This window comes from Alternaria viburni, assembly GCF_023758015.1.
Source record: "Alternaria viburni strain BMP 2772 chromosome Unknown scaffold_15, whole genome shotgun sequence".
Taxonomy (NCBI): domain Eukaryota; kingdom Fungi; phylum Ascomycota; class Dothideomycetes; order Pleosporales; family Pleosporaceae; genus Alternaria; species Alternaria viburni.
The window spans coordinates 58,311-76,168 of NW_026055784.1; the positions used below are offsets into that span (position 1 = coordinate 58,311).

Genomic DNA, 17,858 nt, shown 5'->3' on the forward strand with positions numbered 1-17,858 from the left:
GGTAAAGATGGCGTACATAGGGTAATGTGACCCCGGCGGGGTTCTGAGTAGCCTATATGCGGTTCACAAGCCTATTTTATCCACCAGACGAAGTATTCATTGGACGACTATACTGTTCAGTCAGACAGAATGGGCCTTCTGATGAATGCTGCCGCAGTCACGTTGCAAACAAAGATGAAAACAAGTACTGGGTGTAGCTCGATTGAAACCATTTGAATTCGCGATTCCGGTGGTGCGGGTCGGACAGTTCGCATGAATGCATCCGACAGCATACGTCTATGTGGAGGGCCCTGCTTTTTGTTGAGCGCTGGTCCGGCGATGTAGTTGCACGGGCTTGCTCTCCAGGTGATTTTCGTACATTTTGTGCAATACGGATGCCGGATGAGAAAGATCATCTCTGTCCGGACATACCTCTGCACCTCACTTCTTGTCCTTCGATCCAGCATCATCCGCGATCAAGGCTTCAACATCTCGCTCCATGAGCCAGCTGCGGACACTCTTCATGACCTTTTCAAGCGTCTGGCCACCACCCATCACATCATCTAAATCATGCACGGTAGTTCCACTCCTATGGTCGGTGACCCGCTGCTGACCCCAGTTGTAAGTCCGCACCTTGTCACCGCGGCCCATCTTCGCCACGCCAATAACGCTTCGTCGCATGTTGGCCATCTCCTCTTCGCGTTTCTCGCGTCTTGACTGGGCAATACGCGAGCGCAGAAGCGCCCAAGCCTTCTCTTTGTTCTTGTGCTGGGATCTAGAATCTTGCATCGCGACGACCGTGTTTGTGGGAATATGCGTTAGCCGAACTGCTGACTCGGTCTTGTTGACGTGCTGGCCACCGGCACCGCTTGCCCTCATGACTTCTAGTTTGACCTCTTTCACGTCGATGTAGTAGTCGCTTTCAGGGTCTTCGAAGTCCTGCTCTTCTGCAGAGTTCTCTTGTACACTAGGTAGCACGTGTACGGACGCCGCGCTCGTGTGTGTGCGTCCTTTGGCCTCAGTAGCGGGCACGCGCTGCACCCTGTGCACGCCTGCTTCGCATCGGAAGACGCCATATGCGCCATCGTTCTCCACCTCGATGATGGCTTCTGATAGCGGTACACCCGCTTCAGTTGTGCCGTTTATGTTCTCATACTTGAGAAGATTTGTGCGAAAGCCATTGCGGTTGCAGAAGGCTGAGTACATGCGGAAGAGGTCCCCCGCAAATATAGCTGCCTCTGATCCGCCTGCGCCAGGCCGTATTTCCAGAAGACATGGTAGGTGTGCAAATGGGTGTACCGGCACCAGAGAGGTGATGAGGTTCTGTGAAGCATTGGCGAGCTGTGTTCGGGTTTCTCCAAGGTCGTCGGAAGCGAGTGATCGTAGTTCGGGATCGGTCGAGGAGTCGTGTATCATCGAGGTGAGCTCTGTCACAGACTTAGTCCATATCAGCTACTGAAGCGCTCCTGCTGGTTGCGATATCCTGCTTACCTCGTTGGCCTTATCCCACTCACCCAACGCATTCACGATCGAGCTGTATTCGCCGAGCTTCTTCGCCGCACGTGTGTCAAAGCCATTCGAAAGCTTCTCTGTCAGTTCCTTGTGCTCGGAAACAATTGCGCGGGCTCTTGTAAGGAGGGCTGGGGGTATAGACTCGGATGTCGCAGCTATGCAATATTAGCGACTGGGCCAAACTGGACAGGTTCAGGACATACCACTACTCTGCAGCCGAATACTGCGATTTATCAATGGACGAGCAATGCGCGACAGGCAATTGCGGCATATCCATGACGTTGTGAGCATCGTCGAGTTGCCTCAAGCTCCAATCTGTGAATTTCTCCATGTCCAATGCGCGTTCCGATCGGTTCGGAACGTGTGCACGTGATGATAACCCTCACCCCGGCAGATTAAAGCGGACTACACCGCCTTACCACCTTCCTGTTGTGGAGAGGTCATGGAGATAGGCGGGGACGCTGCGATATGTCCCGAGGGATTATCGAGCGAAATCGGCTCATTGAACGGCATCAACCATCTCCGGGGATAACCGTTGGAGACTACTTAGGTACCTAGGTATACCATCGCAGCTTGCCCGTACCCCACTCATAGCTCCAAGCTTCACAGTTCAAGTCCCCATGCCTACCCCACGACGAAGCAAGAGGTCCAAAGCCCAACAAGAGCCTGAGCAAGAACGACCCGCCAAAGTCGCCAAAGTCGCCATGGATAACAATACAACTTCGAATACTCGCAATGTCTACCCACACCCCGAGCCTCAATTCGTCCATTTCCCCAGCCGCCGTTCAGTTGTACACAGTACCAAAGGTATCGTGTCATGTACGCAACCACTTGCAGCCGCTGCTGGAATTGAGATCCTGAGGAAAGGTGGTAACGCGGCAGTATGACGTAATCCATCACCACTTCCATCACATACTAACGCTGCAAAGGATGCTGCTGTGGCCGTTGCGGCAGCCATCAATGTCACAGAGCCGGGCTCAACGGGCATCGGCGGTGATATGTTCTGTCTGTACTACGATGCGAAGACGAAGAAGGTATCTGCCATGAACGGTTCCGGCCGGAGTGGCGCGAATGTCACTCTCGACAAGGTCAGGAAAGACCTCAACATCGCAGAAGGCCAGAGCGGCCAGATTCCCATGGACCATGTACATGCCGCGACAGTGCCTGGCGCAGCAGCGGGATGGGTCGACTGTGTTGAGCGATTTGGTAGTGGAAAGGTCAGCATGGAGGACGTGCTCGCGCCCGCCATCGATCTCGCGGAGAACGGTTTCCCAGTCTCCGAGTTATCAGCAACATTCGTAAGTTTTGCAACGCTTCATGAACAGGTGACATTCTGACATTTTGCAGTGGGCAGCGAGCGAAAAGGACCTCTTGAAAGCATCGCCCAACGGGCGCGAGATGCTCAAGGATGGCAGAGCGCCCAAAGCTGGAGAAATCATGAAGAACCCCACCATGGGCAACACCTTCAAACTGCTGGCCAAGCACGGAAAGAAAGGATTCTACGAGGGCGAAGTAGCCGAGCAGCTCGTAAAAGTAGTGCAAGATCTCGGTGGCTATCTCACTCTAGGCGATCTCAAACACCACGCGGAGACCGGGACGGAACCAGTCGACCCCATCTCGCTGAAGTACACAGGCCAAGGTGTTGGAGAGCGACCAGACGGCGGTATCGAGCTATGGGAACATCCACCAAACGGCCAAGGAATCGTCGCATTGATGGCCCTCGGCATCATCCAGGAACTTGAGAAGCAGAAGAAGATTCCAAAGTGGAGCCTCAACGACCACAACAGCACGCAATATCTTCACACCGTCATCGAAGCATTGCGCATCGCCTTCTGTGATGCCCATTGGTTCGTCACAGACCCGAACGTCGTCAAAGTGCCATCTGCCGAGCTTATCTCGGAAGAGTATCTTGCTGAGCGAGCGAAACTATTCGACCAAAAGAAGGCCATCTCAGCGCCTGTCCATGGTTCTCCAGCGCATCTGCAAAGCGACACTGTCTACTTCTGCTGTTCTGACCCCGAAGGAAACGCCATCTCCTTCATTAACAGTAACTATGGCGGATTTGGTACTGCCATCATTCCCAAAGGCTGCGGTTTCACACTGCAAAACCGAGGTGCAAACTTCAGTCTCGACAAAGACCACCCGAATGTTCTGGCCCCGAGAAAGCGACCATACCACACTATCATCCCTGGCCTGACAACATACATCAACGATGGTAGTCTGCACTCCGTGTACGGCGTCATGGGTGGTTTCATGCAACCTCAGGGTCATGTACAGGTGCTCCTCAACCAAGAAGTCTTCAAACTCAACCCGCAAGCTGCGCTAGATTCACCACGCTTCTGCATCGGAGCCGGAATGCCTAGCGCTGACGGCAAGATGACTGACGCGACGATTTACTTGGAAGAGGGTATCGACCAAAAGGTCGTAGAAGAGCTGCGAGCACTTGGCCATAATGTCAAGCAACTGGACGGCTACGGACGCGGTATGTTTGGTCGGGGCCAGATCATCCGGCGACACGTAGACGACGGTGTGCAGGTCTGGAGTGGAGGTAGTGATCTGCGAGGTGACGGTGCGGCGATGCCATTGTAGGCGGCCACGGCCACCTGAAGATCACGATTGTAAATGAGCAAGCAATCCAATGTCACAACATCTTCAATTCAACTGACTCGCGTCCTGTAAGCAGCAGCCATTCATATCGCAAGTTGAGAAAGTAGTCCACAGCTGAGAACAAAGAAAAGCCATGCCAACATCAACCACCCTGCCAATCTCGATCAACACAAGAACCCCCAAACCCAGCAATAAATACCGAAACTCCAACCCAGACCGCCACATGATCCGCAACGTTTCGCACGTGTATTGTGAAAGACATCCCGCAGCCTGGCGTGCTTAGGGTGAACGATCGACGGCCCGCCCTTGCTGTTTCACATGTTGCATGCAAGAATGTGGCAGAACTGTGCGCCATGTGGTCTGCCTTTACCGCATGCGGAAGAAACAGACGAAGCAGATCCCTTCGACAGGCGAATTAAAATGCGCTTGAGATAAAAATACACGTCAGTTCGCAGTTGAGAGAAGCCATGATCCAGTATGTCGGTGTGAAAGGACATGTTGTGTATCGTACACGCACGCGTTCATTTCCAAACCAGCGGGTCAAAACGAAGATCGGAGATATTAATATGTTGGTATCGAGATTGATTCGATGGCGAGACGTGGTCCTTGCGCAGATGTAGTTGGCATTTAACATGTGGGTTGGGTATGTGGCATGGTGGTTCGTACAACATGAATGATTTCCTCTCTTTACCGCACGTTATCTTCTCCATGCCCCCAACTACGCACCAAACCAGTCTTACTGTCCCAAGTATGACGCCTCGACCAACCATGGCTCCTCGCCGCCCTTCTATCCGGTGCGATGCGATATCCTTCATAAACTCCCGCCCAAGCTTGAGCGAAAGCCGCATACGCTCAAGTGAAGACCGGATACGCACGAGTGAAAGCTATACACGGACGAGTGAAAGCCATAAACGCTTTAGCGAAAGCCATCTTCGTCCCAGCAACGCCAACCACGCCTCTACCGAGTCGTCGACAACTCATTCAACCCCTCGGCCTGTCGCCTGCTTGAGATCCTCGTACACAGATTACATCAGACGCGACGATTCCGCCAGTGAAAAAGCAGAACCAGAGTACACAGTCACTCCCTACACCGACGACTCCTATCGAGTTAATCATAAATCAGGTCTAGCATGCGGAATCACAAGAGGCTTTCGGGTCTTGTCCCGGGGTTGCGCAAGGTTACGGGGCACTTGGATACGCGCGCGAGGTCGCGGTCGCGGTCGAGGACACATGGGTAGACGGCTAAGAAATAAGAGAGATGTTGTTGTGTGTGTAGAAGAAGTGCAGGAGGATGAGGGGAAAGATGTGGTAAGCGAGGAGGAGAATAGACTGGATGAGAAGGAGTTGGAAAGGGGATGTTTTGTGTATAAATAAACAAACTGGTATCTTTCTCGCTAGTCAAGATAAGGGAACAAATATAAACATCTAAAGAGATGTGCAGAAATGTTTCCGCATAGCATAACGCTCAACCAAAAAAAAAAACATCCTATACCTTCACATCCTCACTTCCCCCTCTTACTCATCCTCCACATCCTTCTCCCCATCCGTACGTTGCTTCTCTCTTCTCCCCATCTTGAATAACCTCCCCCATCTCGACTCATGCCCACCCGTATCACCCGTCTCCCTACTCCAAAGACTACTCGCCCTCCTCCTCCCCTCTACACTAATTTTCCTCCCTCCTTCCGACCTCGAACTCGAATGTCTTCTACGTTCTGTTTTCGACGCGGCGTAATGGTCGGCGGGGCTGGATGTGAGGACGAGGTTTCTGTTGGAGTCGGTTGAGGAGGAAGAAGAGAGGATATTGGCCCAGGTGTGCGCTATGGAGGAACGGCGGTCTGGGGCGGTGTTAGTGCGGTTGAAGAGGTGAGGGAGGACAGGACGTACGCATGTTTCCCGCTCCACCGCGGCCGTACGGGATACACGGGTCTTTTGTTGAGTGTGGTGACATCGTGGGATGTTGTGTGTGGACCAGAACCGTGTTGTTGAAGACGAGGCCTGAGGCTAGTATGTCGTAATGCTGTTGCAGGTATGTATGAGGTTGTGTTCCGTACTATGTTCGACTCTGAACTTCGTCGTATATATCGTAAGAAGCGCAAAAATGAAGAACCATTCTAGAAGACGCAAGCTTCCCCATATAACCTCCCAACCCCATCCCATCCGCCGCAGATCACCCACCCATCACCCTACGTAACCCACAATTTCTTCTCCGAAGATCACCCAAGCTCGCCCACACTTCTCTAGACCCCGGATTCACCCGTGGCCCAACTAGGTAATTCAACCATCACCCACCCACTCAGATCCCGTCTTGCTATCTGCCGCGGCTCCTCTTATACAAGCTTTAGGGGGCAGGCTTAGCTTCTTGGCTTCCATAGGTGAGCGAGTGAAGGGACGTCAAAGAGGGCACCACTAGCGCGCGAGAAGCTTATCTGAAGAAAATGGAGCTTGGCATGGGTCGCCGATTCCGGGGTTGACAGGTTCTGTCGCGTGATCGGTGCATTTTGAACCGGGGGAAGACTCTAGTAAATCGTGTCTAGGCGAATAGTGTGCGAGACCTTTACTACCTGCCTACTAACGTACACATCTAAGTCCCTCGCGATAAGACTTTAAGTTCGAGCGCAAAGCCTACAAGACCTCCACCACCTCCCCTCCTCCTCTCCCCCGCCTCCCCTCCGCCTCCCCCACCCACCCAGGACGACGCACACGTGGGGAACAATGCGGAGGCTATCCCGCGGGGTGTTGGTGGGTTACCTAGGTACTTTTGGAAGATCGGCGTTGAAGATGGGGAGGATGACGTAGCATTAGCCGGGAAAACTAAATCAACTGCCTAGGTGACAGTGGTGCCATGCACACCCACGCGGAAGTTGTAAGAAGACGGGAAATCAAGAGCAATGTATTGGATGTAGCTCCAGACAAAGACTGTCGCGAGACCTCCACCTCCACCCCTCCACCTCCCCTCCGCCTCCCCTCCGCCTCCCCTCCGCCTCCCCCACCCACCCAAACATGATTGAATTGTCTAGGTGGCACGCACAAGCACACATATACAACACAGCTCCCCAAACCCCATGAATCTAAGAACGCACATCAATCTCAAATTCCCATAAACACCCTGCAATGCTACCTAGGTATGATACAGTACAGACACACATGCCCTTTCTCTCTTTCCCTCCACTCGAATCATCTTCGGAAAGAAATCCGCAAGCTCATACCCAGAGCCTTACTAATCCCATGCATGAACTTCGCTGTACATACCCATTTTGATACATCCTTCATCCCTAGGGAAAAAGATAACCATGAACGTGAAACTCTGAAAACATTGAACAAAAGAGAAAATATATGCTCGCATCCCCATCTCATCCCATCCATCCTCGTCCCTTACATCCTCGAACTCATATCGTTTCTTACTCAGCGCCCGCCTGCCCTCCACCACCATTACCACCACCCCCCCTACCACCCCTCGCCCTCTTCCCCCCTCTCGTCGCACCCTCACTATCATCCTCAGCCCCACGCTTCTGTCCACGTCCAGCCTGACCAGCTTGACCAGGTTGAAAGCCCGCAGCACCGGGGTTAAGGCCACCACGAGCCGGCGAGCTCTGATTTTGACCTTGGTTCTGATTCTGGTTCTGTTGACCGCGACCGCGTCCGCCGCCTCGACCGCCTCCGCGACCGATTTGCGATGCACCTGGACCTTGATTCTGCTGCTGTTGTTGCTGCTGGTTCTGTCCTTGCTGACCTTGCTGATGTTGTTGTTGCTGCGGTTGGTTCTGACCTCGTCCGCGTCCGCCAGGCATGGGGATGCCGGTTCCGCCAGCGCCGCCGCCACCGCGGGGGATATTGGATTGGAGAGTGCCGCGGAGGGCTTGGACCCCGGTTCCTGCGCCGCGTCCGGATTGCTGGTGCTGCTGGTGCTGCTGTGCTTGAGGCTGTTGAGCCTGGGCTTGGCCTTGGACTGTGAAACCTGGCTGCGGGAGTCCTCGTCCCATTTGGTTCTGGTTTTGCTGGAATGGGTTTGGGTTGGTGCCGTGGCCGGCAGCTTGGAGGAAGGGGTTGGGCTGGGTGGGCTGGGTAGGAGTAGGGTTGTTGGTGCCGTTTGCTTGAGGTGCGTTGGTCGCGGAAGGCGCTGCTGGCTGTTGCTGTGCTGGTGTTGATGTATTGGGTGCAGCTTGTGCGGGAGCAGGCTTGGCGGGTGTGGCGGGTTGTGCAGGCTTGGTGGCTTCCACAGGCTTCTGGGTCAGCGCAACGGCGTACACCTTTGCGACCTCCTCAGTCGGCGTCTCCTTCGCAGCCTTCTCGACGTAGCTGAACCTGGTTCTGAACAGTTTCAACTGTGAAGCGTTGAGTTTCGCCTTCAGTTCATGCGTCTTGGTCAGCTTCGCTTCTAGTTCCTCGAGCTTCTCCTTCAGCTTCTTCTCCCAAGCAGCGTTGACGGCAGCCAGGTCCTCGCCCGAACCAGCCGCCTTCGGTTGTTCAGGTTCCTGCTTCACACCCGTAATGCCATCGATAGCCTTCTGAGTCTTGAGCTGATCGATCTGTGTATTGAGCTGCTTGATCTGTTCGTTGAGCTGCTTGATCTTCTCATCCCTCGCAGCTGTTTGCTTCTCGAGGTTCATATGAATCTGAGATTTCACCACCGCCAACACCCCACTGTTGGTCTTGAACCACTTCCTGAGCTGATCTTCCGTGACTGCAGGTCGTGGTAGATCCTGTGTGTTGATCATGCCATCCGGTACAGATTGAGTCTCGGTTGTCCCTTCACTGGTAGCGTTTTGAGTCGAGGCAGCGGCCTGCTTCTCTTGTCGTAGACTCTCGAGCTCGGCTTGGTGAGCCTCCTTCAAGCGTTCGACCTGTTCGCTGGATTCGGCCTTGGTCTTCTTGATAGACTCGTTGTATTTGTTCTTGATCTTCTCCAGGGCGCCTTCTCTCCTAGTGATCGTGTCTTCACGGGCTTTCAACGATGCTTCGAGTTCGTTCAGCTCGGCCTCTCGCTGGTCGAGTGAAGCCTTCAGGGCTGTGATCTGATCGTCGTTGTGCGAGGCTTCCGGTTGTGTCTGGCCCTCGGTGGGTTGTTGTCCAGACTTCGCACTAGCAAGTTGAGCCCGCAAATCGTCGACTTCGGCGGCCTTCGCAGCGAGCTCCTCCTTGAGCTTTTCAGTGTCCATGGCCGTGGCGGAGTCGGTCGCGGGCTCGGCAGAAGCCGGGTTCGATGACGGTTGTTGCTGTGAAAGCTGGTTCCGAAGCTCGTCGATGGTGGTGTCTTTCGTAGCCTGCGGAAAAGTTAGTCTCGGGCATGTGACAAGAACGTCACTGGAACTTACGGCTTCCTTCTGGAGCTCGCCCAGTGTCGACAGTTGCGCCTGTAGCTCGGACAGTTGGTTTGCAATGGCAGATCGGCTGCTCTCGGCATTCGAAGCCTTTTGCTGAGCTTCACCCAGCTGCTTCTGCAGAAGAGCCAGCTGGGCCGTTGTAGCATCAGAGTTCTCGTTGATCTGACCCTCTTCGCCCGCATCTGCATTCTCAGCTGCCTGGGTAGAAGTGTTCGCCTGAGCAATGGCTTCGTCGCGAGCAGTCTTCGCGGCATTAAGCTCTTGCTGGGTCGTCGCCAGTCGTGCGCGGGTCTGCTCCAACTCTTTCTGAAGTGCCGCCATTCGCTCCTGGGATTGTCCGGCGTTGGCACTTGTGGCTTGGGCGTTGGTGAGCTCTTGGCGGATGCGGTCGACCTCCTTTTGTAAGCTTGTACTCGATTCCTGCGCCTCCTTGAGCTGTGCAGTGAGTGCGGTGATTTCAGCCCTCTTCTCTGACATGCGCTGATTATGTGTCTTTTGGAACTTTTCTCGCTCGGCCGCCTTGATGTTATCTCGCTCAGCATTCGCCTTCTGTACGTCGCTTGTGAGAGCTGTAATCTGTTCGTTGAGGCCGGCGACCTGCTCGAGTGCCTGGTCGCGCTCCACCTTGTGGTCTTCGATCTGTTGTTTGAGATCTTCGAGATCCTTGGGGTCGATGCGATCGTATCGCTGGAGCACGTCCTGATGACGCTTCTGCCAGCGGTCGCGATCCTCCTCAACAGCCTTGAGGTGACCTACATTGAGCTCGAGCTCGCCCTCAAGCTCAGTTACGCGAACTTGCAAGGGTTCCAACTCAGCCTGCAGATCCTCCAGTGCCTTGGCCTTCTCAGCAAACGAGGCTTGAAGACGCGTGTTTTCGCTGCGCAACGTCGCATTGCTCTCGCGGTAGACGTTAAGTTCTTCGAGGTTCTTGTTGAGATGTGCAAGGCTGGAGTTGCTCTGCGAACCCGAGGCCTTGGCTTGCTCTTCCAGTAGCTTCTCTCGCGTCTGGTCGAGCTGACCCTGGGCGTGTGTGAGTTGCTGCTCGAGACGCTTTGACTCCTGCACTTTGAGGTTCAACTGAACTTCCAAAATCTCCTTCTCTCGGCGGAGATAGGTCTCGATATCCTGGAGGTTGTTAGAGCCGGACTCCGTATTGCTTGGCTCCCCAGTCGATGCGCCCCGGTCGTTCTTCAAGCTGTTGATTTGCTCTTTGTATTCGTCGAACTGCTTGAGCAATGTCTGGTTGTATTGCTTCAAGTCGTCGTGGCGGCGTCTGGCCTCTGCAAGCTGCTCTTCATAGCGACCCTCAGTAGACTTCCAGTGTTCTTGACTCTGCTCCAGCGTTGTCCGTGCAGCTTCTGCTTGCGTCTTGAACTCTGTGATCTGGGATTGAAGCTGATTGTATTCGTCGCGCAGCTCACGGAGCTTCGTCATGCTCTCGGCGTGCTTCTGGAACTCGTGCTCGTAGTCCTTCTGGGCGCGCTCGGCGATGTCGGCTTGAGTCTTCACGTATTGCATCTGGTTCTCAGCCTCAGCCTTGTAGTCGGCTACATCATTGTTGAGTCGGGTGATCTCTGCTTCCAAGGTTTCCTTCTCTTGTCTGAGGACCAACGTGTCTTGCTCATGCTTTCCTCGCAGTTCGGTAAGCTCGGTGCTGCTTGATGCGAGCTCAGAAGAGATGTCTTCCACGCGCTGTTGCAGATCGCGGATAGTAGCATCCTTCTCTTCTTGTGCAAGGTTAAGTTGCTCCTGGAGTCGTTCGTGGGCCTCGACAAAGGTCTGCAATCGGTTCTCGGCATCCTGAGCGATGTCCTGGAAGCCGGCAATCTGGGCAGTGACGGCCTCCAGATCCTCTTCCTTGCGCTCGATCTTGCGCTTAAGATCCGAAACCTGTTCCGCGAGCTCTTCCTCGCGACTGACAGGATCTTGCTCATCGTTGGCCTGCGATCGTGGTTGAAGAGCCTGTAGGCGCTCCTCGGACGACTGAAGTTGGTTCTGGAGTTCCTTAAGGCGTTGTTCCAACTGGTGGCGCGTCGTTTCAGCGGTCGCAGACTTGACTTCGGCACTGTTACGTGCTGCAATGAGGTCGTCGATGCGTCGTTGCGTTTCGGTTCGCTCGTAGTCTCTTTGCTGGGTCGCCCTCTTGTGCTCGGCGATCTCGTCCTCCAACTTGCTTTCAGCGCTCTGCAAATCTGTCCGAAGCTTGTCCACCGTGTTCTGCAGCTCGCGTCGGCTCTCCGCGGTGGCCAACTCAGCTTCGTTGCGCAGACTCTGAATCGAGGACACCATGTTGCTCAACCGATCGCGCTCGGTCATCAACTCCTGGTTCCTTTCCTTAAGACGTGCTTCAATAGTCGCGGACATTTCCCGAGATGCCTTGAGCTGCACCATCTCGCCCTGCAAGCTCTGAAGACGTGCCTCAGCTTCCGCAGCGTTCTGGGTGGCCTTGACAAGCCTGTCGTCCTGTTGGGCCATGGTGGCTTGGACCTTGTTGTAGCGTTCCTGGAGGGAGTCCTTCTCGGATTGGAGCAGTTTGATGCTACCCTCAAGACGGGCATACCTGTCCTGCTCTCGACGCACCTGCGACTCGAAACGGAGTTTGTCGCTCTGGAGCTGAGAGTTGTCCTTGGTCAGACTATCAACCTGCGCCTTGAGTGTAGTGCGGTCTGTGGCACTCTCCTCTTTGAGCAGGTCAATGTGGGATTGAAGGTCCTTGATAAGCTTGCTGTACTCGGGGATCTCGCGGGATGAAGAGCCGTTCTCGAGAAGCAAGGGAGCTCCGCCTGCAGGCACAGACTGTGCGAAAGCGGATGTTGACTGCGAGTGAGACGGCAACTGACCCCGACCGCCAACTATGCGGCTGTACATGTCGCGCTCGGTCTTGAGGGTTTGCGAGCGAACGTTGAGTGACTTGATCTCTTCTTCCTTCTCAGCGACCACGGAGCGTAGACGGCCAAGCTCCTCGACGTCTTGCTGGTATTGCTCAGACTTCATGCGGACCTCTTGCCTCTCCTGTTCGTCGCCCACTTGTCGGAGTGTGCGCGTCAGTTCGGCGTTCTGTTGCTGCAGGGTAGCAATGTCCTTGTAGAGGATCAGGTGCTTCGTGATCATCTGGTGTGTAGGCGAGTCGTCTGGTACGTGCTTGTCCGGTACTTGGTTGTTCTCAAGAGCGTTGACGATGAACTCTTGCTGTTCCTCTGTGAGGCTGCCCAGACCCTGCTCTTCAACCTGGCGACGCCATAACAATGTCCGCAGCTGGATCGTCATGTCCTGTACCTGGCGACGCAGGAGAGCAGATTCGTTGTGTACGCCTTCCAAGTCACCCAGCGCCTTGCGCGAGTCGCGTTGTGCTGCCTCGCGTTCGGCAATGGCTTCTTCGAGAAGCGCGCTGATTTCGTTGTTCTGCTCGTTCAGGGCATCGTTCTGGCGGCGGAGTTCGTCGAATTCGGGTTGGTGACGCTCCAGCTCCTGCAGCATGTCGTTGAGGACACCGGTGTTCTCTTCCAACTTCTCACGGACCTTGCGAAGCTCTTTCTTGAGGTCGTTGTTCTCGATCAGTAGCTGAGTCTTGGACGCATCGGTCTTGAGCTGCGAGCCGCCAGGGGAGAAGACGACAGCAGGCGAACCAGCTCGGCCGGGCGTGCTGAAGCCACCGTTGATGCTCATGCCGTGTCGCGGCGTTCCGGGTACGCGGACGGAGCTTCGAAGCTCGGAGTTGTCGCTCTTGAGGGTCTCGACGAGCGTCTCGAGCTCAGCAGTGCGCGCATCGGCCTCGGCAGCCCTCTCACGTTCCGCCTCGACTTCGGCCATGAGCTGGCCAATCTCGGTCGCGGCTTCCTCTTGTACGCGGCTACTGTCCGACTGCAGCTGCTCCAAGCGCTTCTTGGTCATCTCGTTATTTTGTTGGTGCAGCGTCGACAGGCGGCGCGCGCTGTCGAGCTCGATGCGGAAATGGGCCTCGGCGGCTGACGCTGCATTCTCGAGCTCCTCGATGCGCAGACGGTCCTCCTCGGCCTTGCCCTTGAGCTCTTCAATGTGTTGTCGCAACAGCGTCTCGGAGCGGTTTAGGGTGTCGATGGTCTCGGCGGCGTCGGCGTTCTCGCGCTGAAGTTGGGCGATCTGGGCGTTCTTCTCCTTCCGGTACTTGCTGTGGTCGTCGGCGCGCGTCTTGAGCTCGGTCGTGTACCAGTCGTTGTTGCTGCGCAGCTGCTCGATCTCCTGCTGCAGGTTAGCCTCGCGGAACTTGACATTGGTGGCGGCGCTCTCGAGCGATTGCGTCTTCTCCTCGAGCGTCGAGACCTGCTTGCGCAGCTCGACAGACTTCTGGTGTTGCTCGGTGAGCTCCTTGGCGAGGCGGTCGTGTGCGGTCGTCTTGGTCTCGTGCATGGCCATGAGGTCGCGGTTCTGGGACTCGAGCGTCTTGATGCGCGACTCCAGCGCCTGCGTCTCAGACGTCGAGCTGGTGGCCGAGGCGCGCAGGTTGTGCAGCGCCGACTCTGCCTCTTGCCGTGCATTTTCTATAAACGCGTCAGTATCAATTGGACATGCACGGCTTCTGCATCTCGTACCCTCTTGGACTAGCTTCTTCTTCAATTCCTCGGCCTCCTTCTGCGCCTTCTCTGCGGTGGCCTTCAGGGTGCGCGCGCGCTGTTCTCCGCCCTGGATGGCGGCTTCAAGCTCGACATCGGTGCGGATCTTCTCCGATTGGAGGTCATCGTATGCGCGCGCCTTCGCTTCGATCTGAGTGAGGAGCGTCTGGACGAGCTCGACGGTGGGCTCGGATAGTAATGACTGTAGGGTTGTCTCTGGGACGGAATAGGACGCGGCCAGGTAGCCGACGTCGACGGTTGCCGCCATGATGGTGTATTAGTTTATTGCAGGCCTCGAACCATTCTCCGGGTCGGTCGAGTGGGTCCCGGGGAGAAAAGAGACAAAGGAGGGCGGTGGTGTTGACGCGAACAATGAACGGGTCCGCGGTCAAAGTCGCGAGTTCAGTTGTTTGACGACGGTCGCGCAGGGGCCAACCACTAGCGCGGCTGCCTCCTAAGGTTGAGGTCATAGCACATGTGCGTCTTTCTCCGACGCCTTCACTCGGCACCTTCCATTTACTACCTTCACCTTCACCCGCCGCACCTTCCGCGCATCCACGCTCACTACTACCGGACCTTCCCCGTTGTCTACCGTGCGACTCTTTAGCTAGACGCTGCACACTCGACTGCCGACAGCAGGCATCCTCGACCAGGCAACAGCCACCCCCGACCGCATCTTCAACTTCTACCACTACCACTACAACCACCATGTCCTTCCTCAAAGCGAACTCGGCCACAGGCATGAATGCCCCCTCACCCACACCCTCGAGCTCCTCCGCCAGCGGCAAGCGCAAGCGTCCAACCGATGGAGCGCCCCCCGTCGTCTACTCGCAGCCGCAGGACACAGGCACCGGCGAGCACGTCTTCACGCGCCTCACCTACGTCAACGACTTCCTGCGCGAGCGCAAAGAAAAATGGCACACCTTCGACGACATCATGGAATACCTCAACATCCCACCGGGCCACATCCAGCGCGAACAGCTGCGCCAGCTGATGCGCGCCGACAACGCCGGCAACAGGATCAGCTGGGACTCTGCAAACGAACGCTACAAATACAAGAGCAAGCTCAGCATCCACGACCGCGCGCAGCTCAAAGGCCATTTCCAGACGCAGAAGTCGGCCATGGGACTGCAGATCAAAGACCTGAAAGACGGCTGGTCCACCGTCGCCGACGACATCACCAAGATGGAGAACAAGAAGGAGGTGCTGGTGCGACGCGCTAAGGACGGTGTGCCAAAGACTGTCTGGGGCAACGACCCTTCTCTCATGCTGCCCATGGACCCCGTCTTCGCAAAGGCCTGGCACTCGGTCCAGGTGCCCGATAACCCGGACGAGCTGCGCAAGGCACTCTTGGCCAACAAGCTGACAGCCGCTACGCAAGCCAAGGTTATTGTTGCCGCCCCTACGAACAAGAAGAAGAAGGGTCCTCGTCGTGGTGGCAAGCAGACCAATACCCACATGATTGGCATCCTGAAAGACTTCTCCGGAATGAGAAAGTAGACGAGTCTGAGGCTTGCCATCTCTCTCATTTGATGAGGAGTACCCTTTTGCGTCTGTGGTGGTTATGTATTTCGCATGTCATGAGTGGCTCGTCTCGCTGTGCGTCATCGCAGTACCATGGATGGCATGGAAGGAACTGAGATAAAGTAGACCATGTTTGTTTCTTAACTGCATAGCGACGGCGTTGGCACATGTTTTCACGTATACTGGCGTTTTTTCTCTGGGCAACGTGGGAAGACCGTTGAACCTCCTTCAAATTGGCATAGAAAATAAACATATGTAACATTATGCATTCCCTCTTTCCCAATTACTCTCTCCCTTCAAGCCCTCTCCCCCAATGCAGTCTGTCTCAGTGAAATCATACTCCGCAGCAACTGACCTACACGCACACTGTTAGCAATGTCCTTCTTCTTCTTCTCTAGAGTAGGTAGGGTACTTACACCGCAGCTAGGACAGTCGGTACCACAGCCGCACGGCGGCACGAATCTGGTGGCGCAGCAGCTCTCGAACTGCTGGCGGGCTTGGAGGTCGCCTTCTACGACGTCGTAGGCTTTGATGCTGCCGTCGACTTGCAGGACGTAGTTCGTGGCGGCGAGCGTGGTGGACGCGCAGAGGAGGGTGAGGAGGGCGGTGAGCTTCATGGTTGTTGAGATAAGGAGGTTGTAGTTGTAGGTAAACGTATTCTTATTGTCTGTCTGGATAGGAGGGTGGTCGTGGTCGTGCTATACCTAGATACTTATACCCACACAGCCCATCCCCCATCTCCTACCCCGGCCGTCCATCTCTACCCAACACGTACCTTTCATATATCCACATATCCACATCTCCACATCTCCACATCTCTACTGATCCAGCCTCGTTTGTTTTTCGTCCGTTGCATCACAGACACTGCGTACGCATTCTGTGGAGACGAACCCCTTGCATTTCGGCCCGGTAAGGTTGGGGTTTGCAGACTAAAGGGCTGAATCACATCTAGGCGGTACTGGGCATCACACCATGAATGAAGTGATGCTGCGGTGAGGAGATGGGGTCGGAGGTGGCCGCTGGTGGCTTTTTCGTTGTTGCTGTTGTGATTGTTAGTGTTAGTGTATGTGGATGTGGATCACAGCTAGCTACGGGGTGTTGAACTAGGTATCCGGTGAAGATGGTTATGGAAAGCAGACGTTGATATTGAACTTTTCGAATTCGTTCTTTCAGGCCAAGGCGGATAGATTACAAACATATCCCAAGTTTCTGCCCATAAGATATCATACACAACCCCAATATACTCCTCCCCATCCTTTCTCCCCTCCTCAAAGATTTCAGCAAGAAGACTACACGCCAATCCATCATTTCATTCATTTCACAACAAAATATACACCACAAGCATTCTCATACGCCCTCCCACACCCACAAGGCGGAGCGAAATTATTCGAGCAGCAATCCGGGATAAACTGGCGTGCATCCAGCTGCGGATCTGGTACAATCTTGACAGAGCCGTCGACTTGAAGGATGTGCTTTGCGAACGCGGTGCTCGTGCAGAGAGCGCTGAGTAGGGCTGTGAGACGCATGTTGGCCGGGTGGGTAGATGTGGTGGGTTACCTATTGTTGATTGGATTCGGGATGTGGGGATGTGGTTGGTGGTGTGGATATAAGTATGTATACTACTTGTGTCCCAAACATCTCAAACCTTCCTTCCACCTCAACACCACACACATACCTTGCGCACCTCCAGCTTCCCTTTCCTTCCCTCCCCATCACCTCACCTCACCACCTCACCCACGCACACACAAGCCGGCCCATTTCCGCACACCACCCCCATCGTTTCGGCCCGTTCGCGTCCACTTTCCAAGCTTAGTCCGTACCTAGGTATATAGGCTGAATAGCCAGCTCTAGCACCTGGGCAAAACCGCACATCACCACCTCTGTCGTCTCTACTGCTTACATGTGGGTATCCTTACCGCGGGCGCAAGAGCCGTACAATGACCTGCAGCAGTCAACGGCAGTTGGATGCGCCTGCATAACCCGGGCATGGGAATGCAGGACAGTGATGAGGGAGGTCGCGGTTTGGGTGGGCGGGAGGATGGGAGGATATGGTGACGATGATGTTGTAGATACGCGTATTAGGTTTCGCGCCGTTGGAGTAGAGCGGTTTTAGTGTCGTGATAGATTGCTTGGGTCGACGATGGTAGCTGGTAGCCTCGTTTCGAGTATCTGGTCGCCACTTGACGGCTTTTGGTAGTGGTTTCCAAAGTTGTCGCATGAACATTCACCGCCTTTCTTCCCTGTCCTGTACAGTGGTTCCACGGTTGTTTCTCGGTCGCTCGATCCTACTTAGTTACCTAGCCTTGCACGTCGCAATTCTGGCACG

General features: G+C 55.0%; 5 protein-coding genes across 5 annotated transcripts; 2 read left to right on the forward strand and 3 right to left on the reverse strand.

The window, feature by feature from the left end:
* Positions 1–420: 420 nt before the first annotated feature.
* Positions 421–1,782, reverse strand: J4E79_007034 (uncharacterized protein; the record flags this gene model as incomplete). Its single annotated transcript, XM_049355902.1, has 3 exons — positions 421–1,416; positions 1,471–1,646; positions 1,695–1,782. 3 exons carry the CDS (start codon positions 1,780–1,782, stop codon positions 421–423), a joined length of 1,260 nt encoding a protein of 419 aa, XP_049209356.1.
* A 329-nt stretch (positions 1,783–2,111) lies between these two features.
* J4E79_007035 (uncharacterized protein) lies at positions 2,112–4,080 on the forward strand (the record flags this gene model as incomplete). Its single annotated transcript, XM_049355903.1, is given in 4 exon segments — positions 2,112–2,310; positions 2,329–2,372; positions 2,421–2,789; positions 2,839–4,080. The coding sequence occupies 4 exon segments, from the start codon at positions 2,112–2,114 to the stop codon at positions 4,078–4,080; spliced, it is 1,854 nt and encodes a 617-aa protein (XP_049209357.1).
* Positions 4,081–7,496: 3,416 nt separating this feature from the next.
* On the reverse strand, positions 7,497–14,276 carry J4E79_007036 (uncharacterized protein; the record flags this gene model as incomplete). The annotated part of the gene is made up of 3 exons (XM_049355904.1): positions 7,497–9,359; positions 9,411–13,936; positions 13,988–14,276. 3 exons carry the CDS (start codon positions 14,274–14,276, stop codon positions 7,497–7,499), a joined length of 6,678 nt encoding a protein of 2,225 aa, XP_049209358.1.
* Positions 14,277–14,716: 440 nt separating this feature from the next.
* On the forward strand, positions 14,717–15,508 carry J4E79_007037 (uncharacterized protein; the record flags this gene model as incomplete). The annotated part of the gene is made up of 1 exon (XM_049355905.1): positions 14,717–15,508. The coding sequence occupies one exon, from the start codon at positions 14,717–14,719 to the stop codon at positions 15,506–15,508; it is 792 nt and encodes a 263-aa protein (XP_049209359.1).
* A 320-nt stretch (positions 15,509–15,828) lies between these two features.
* On the reverse strand, positions 15,829–16,149 carry J4E79_007038 (uncharacterized protein; the record flags this gene model as incomplete). Its single annotated transcript, XM_049355906.1, has 2 exons — positions 15,829–15,955; positions 15,983–16,149. 2 exons carry the CDS (start codon positions 16,147–16,149, stop codon positions 15,829–15,831), a joined length of 294 nt encoding a protein of 97 aa, XP_049209360.1.
* Positions 16,150–17,858: the final 1,709 nt, after the last annotated feature.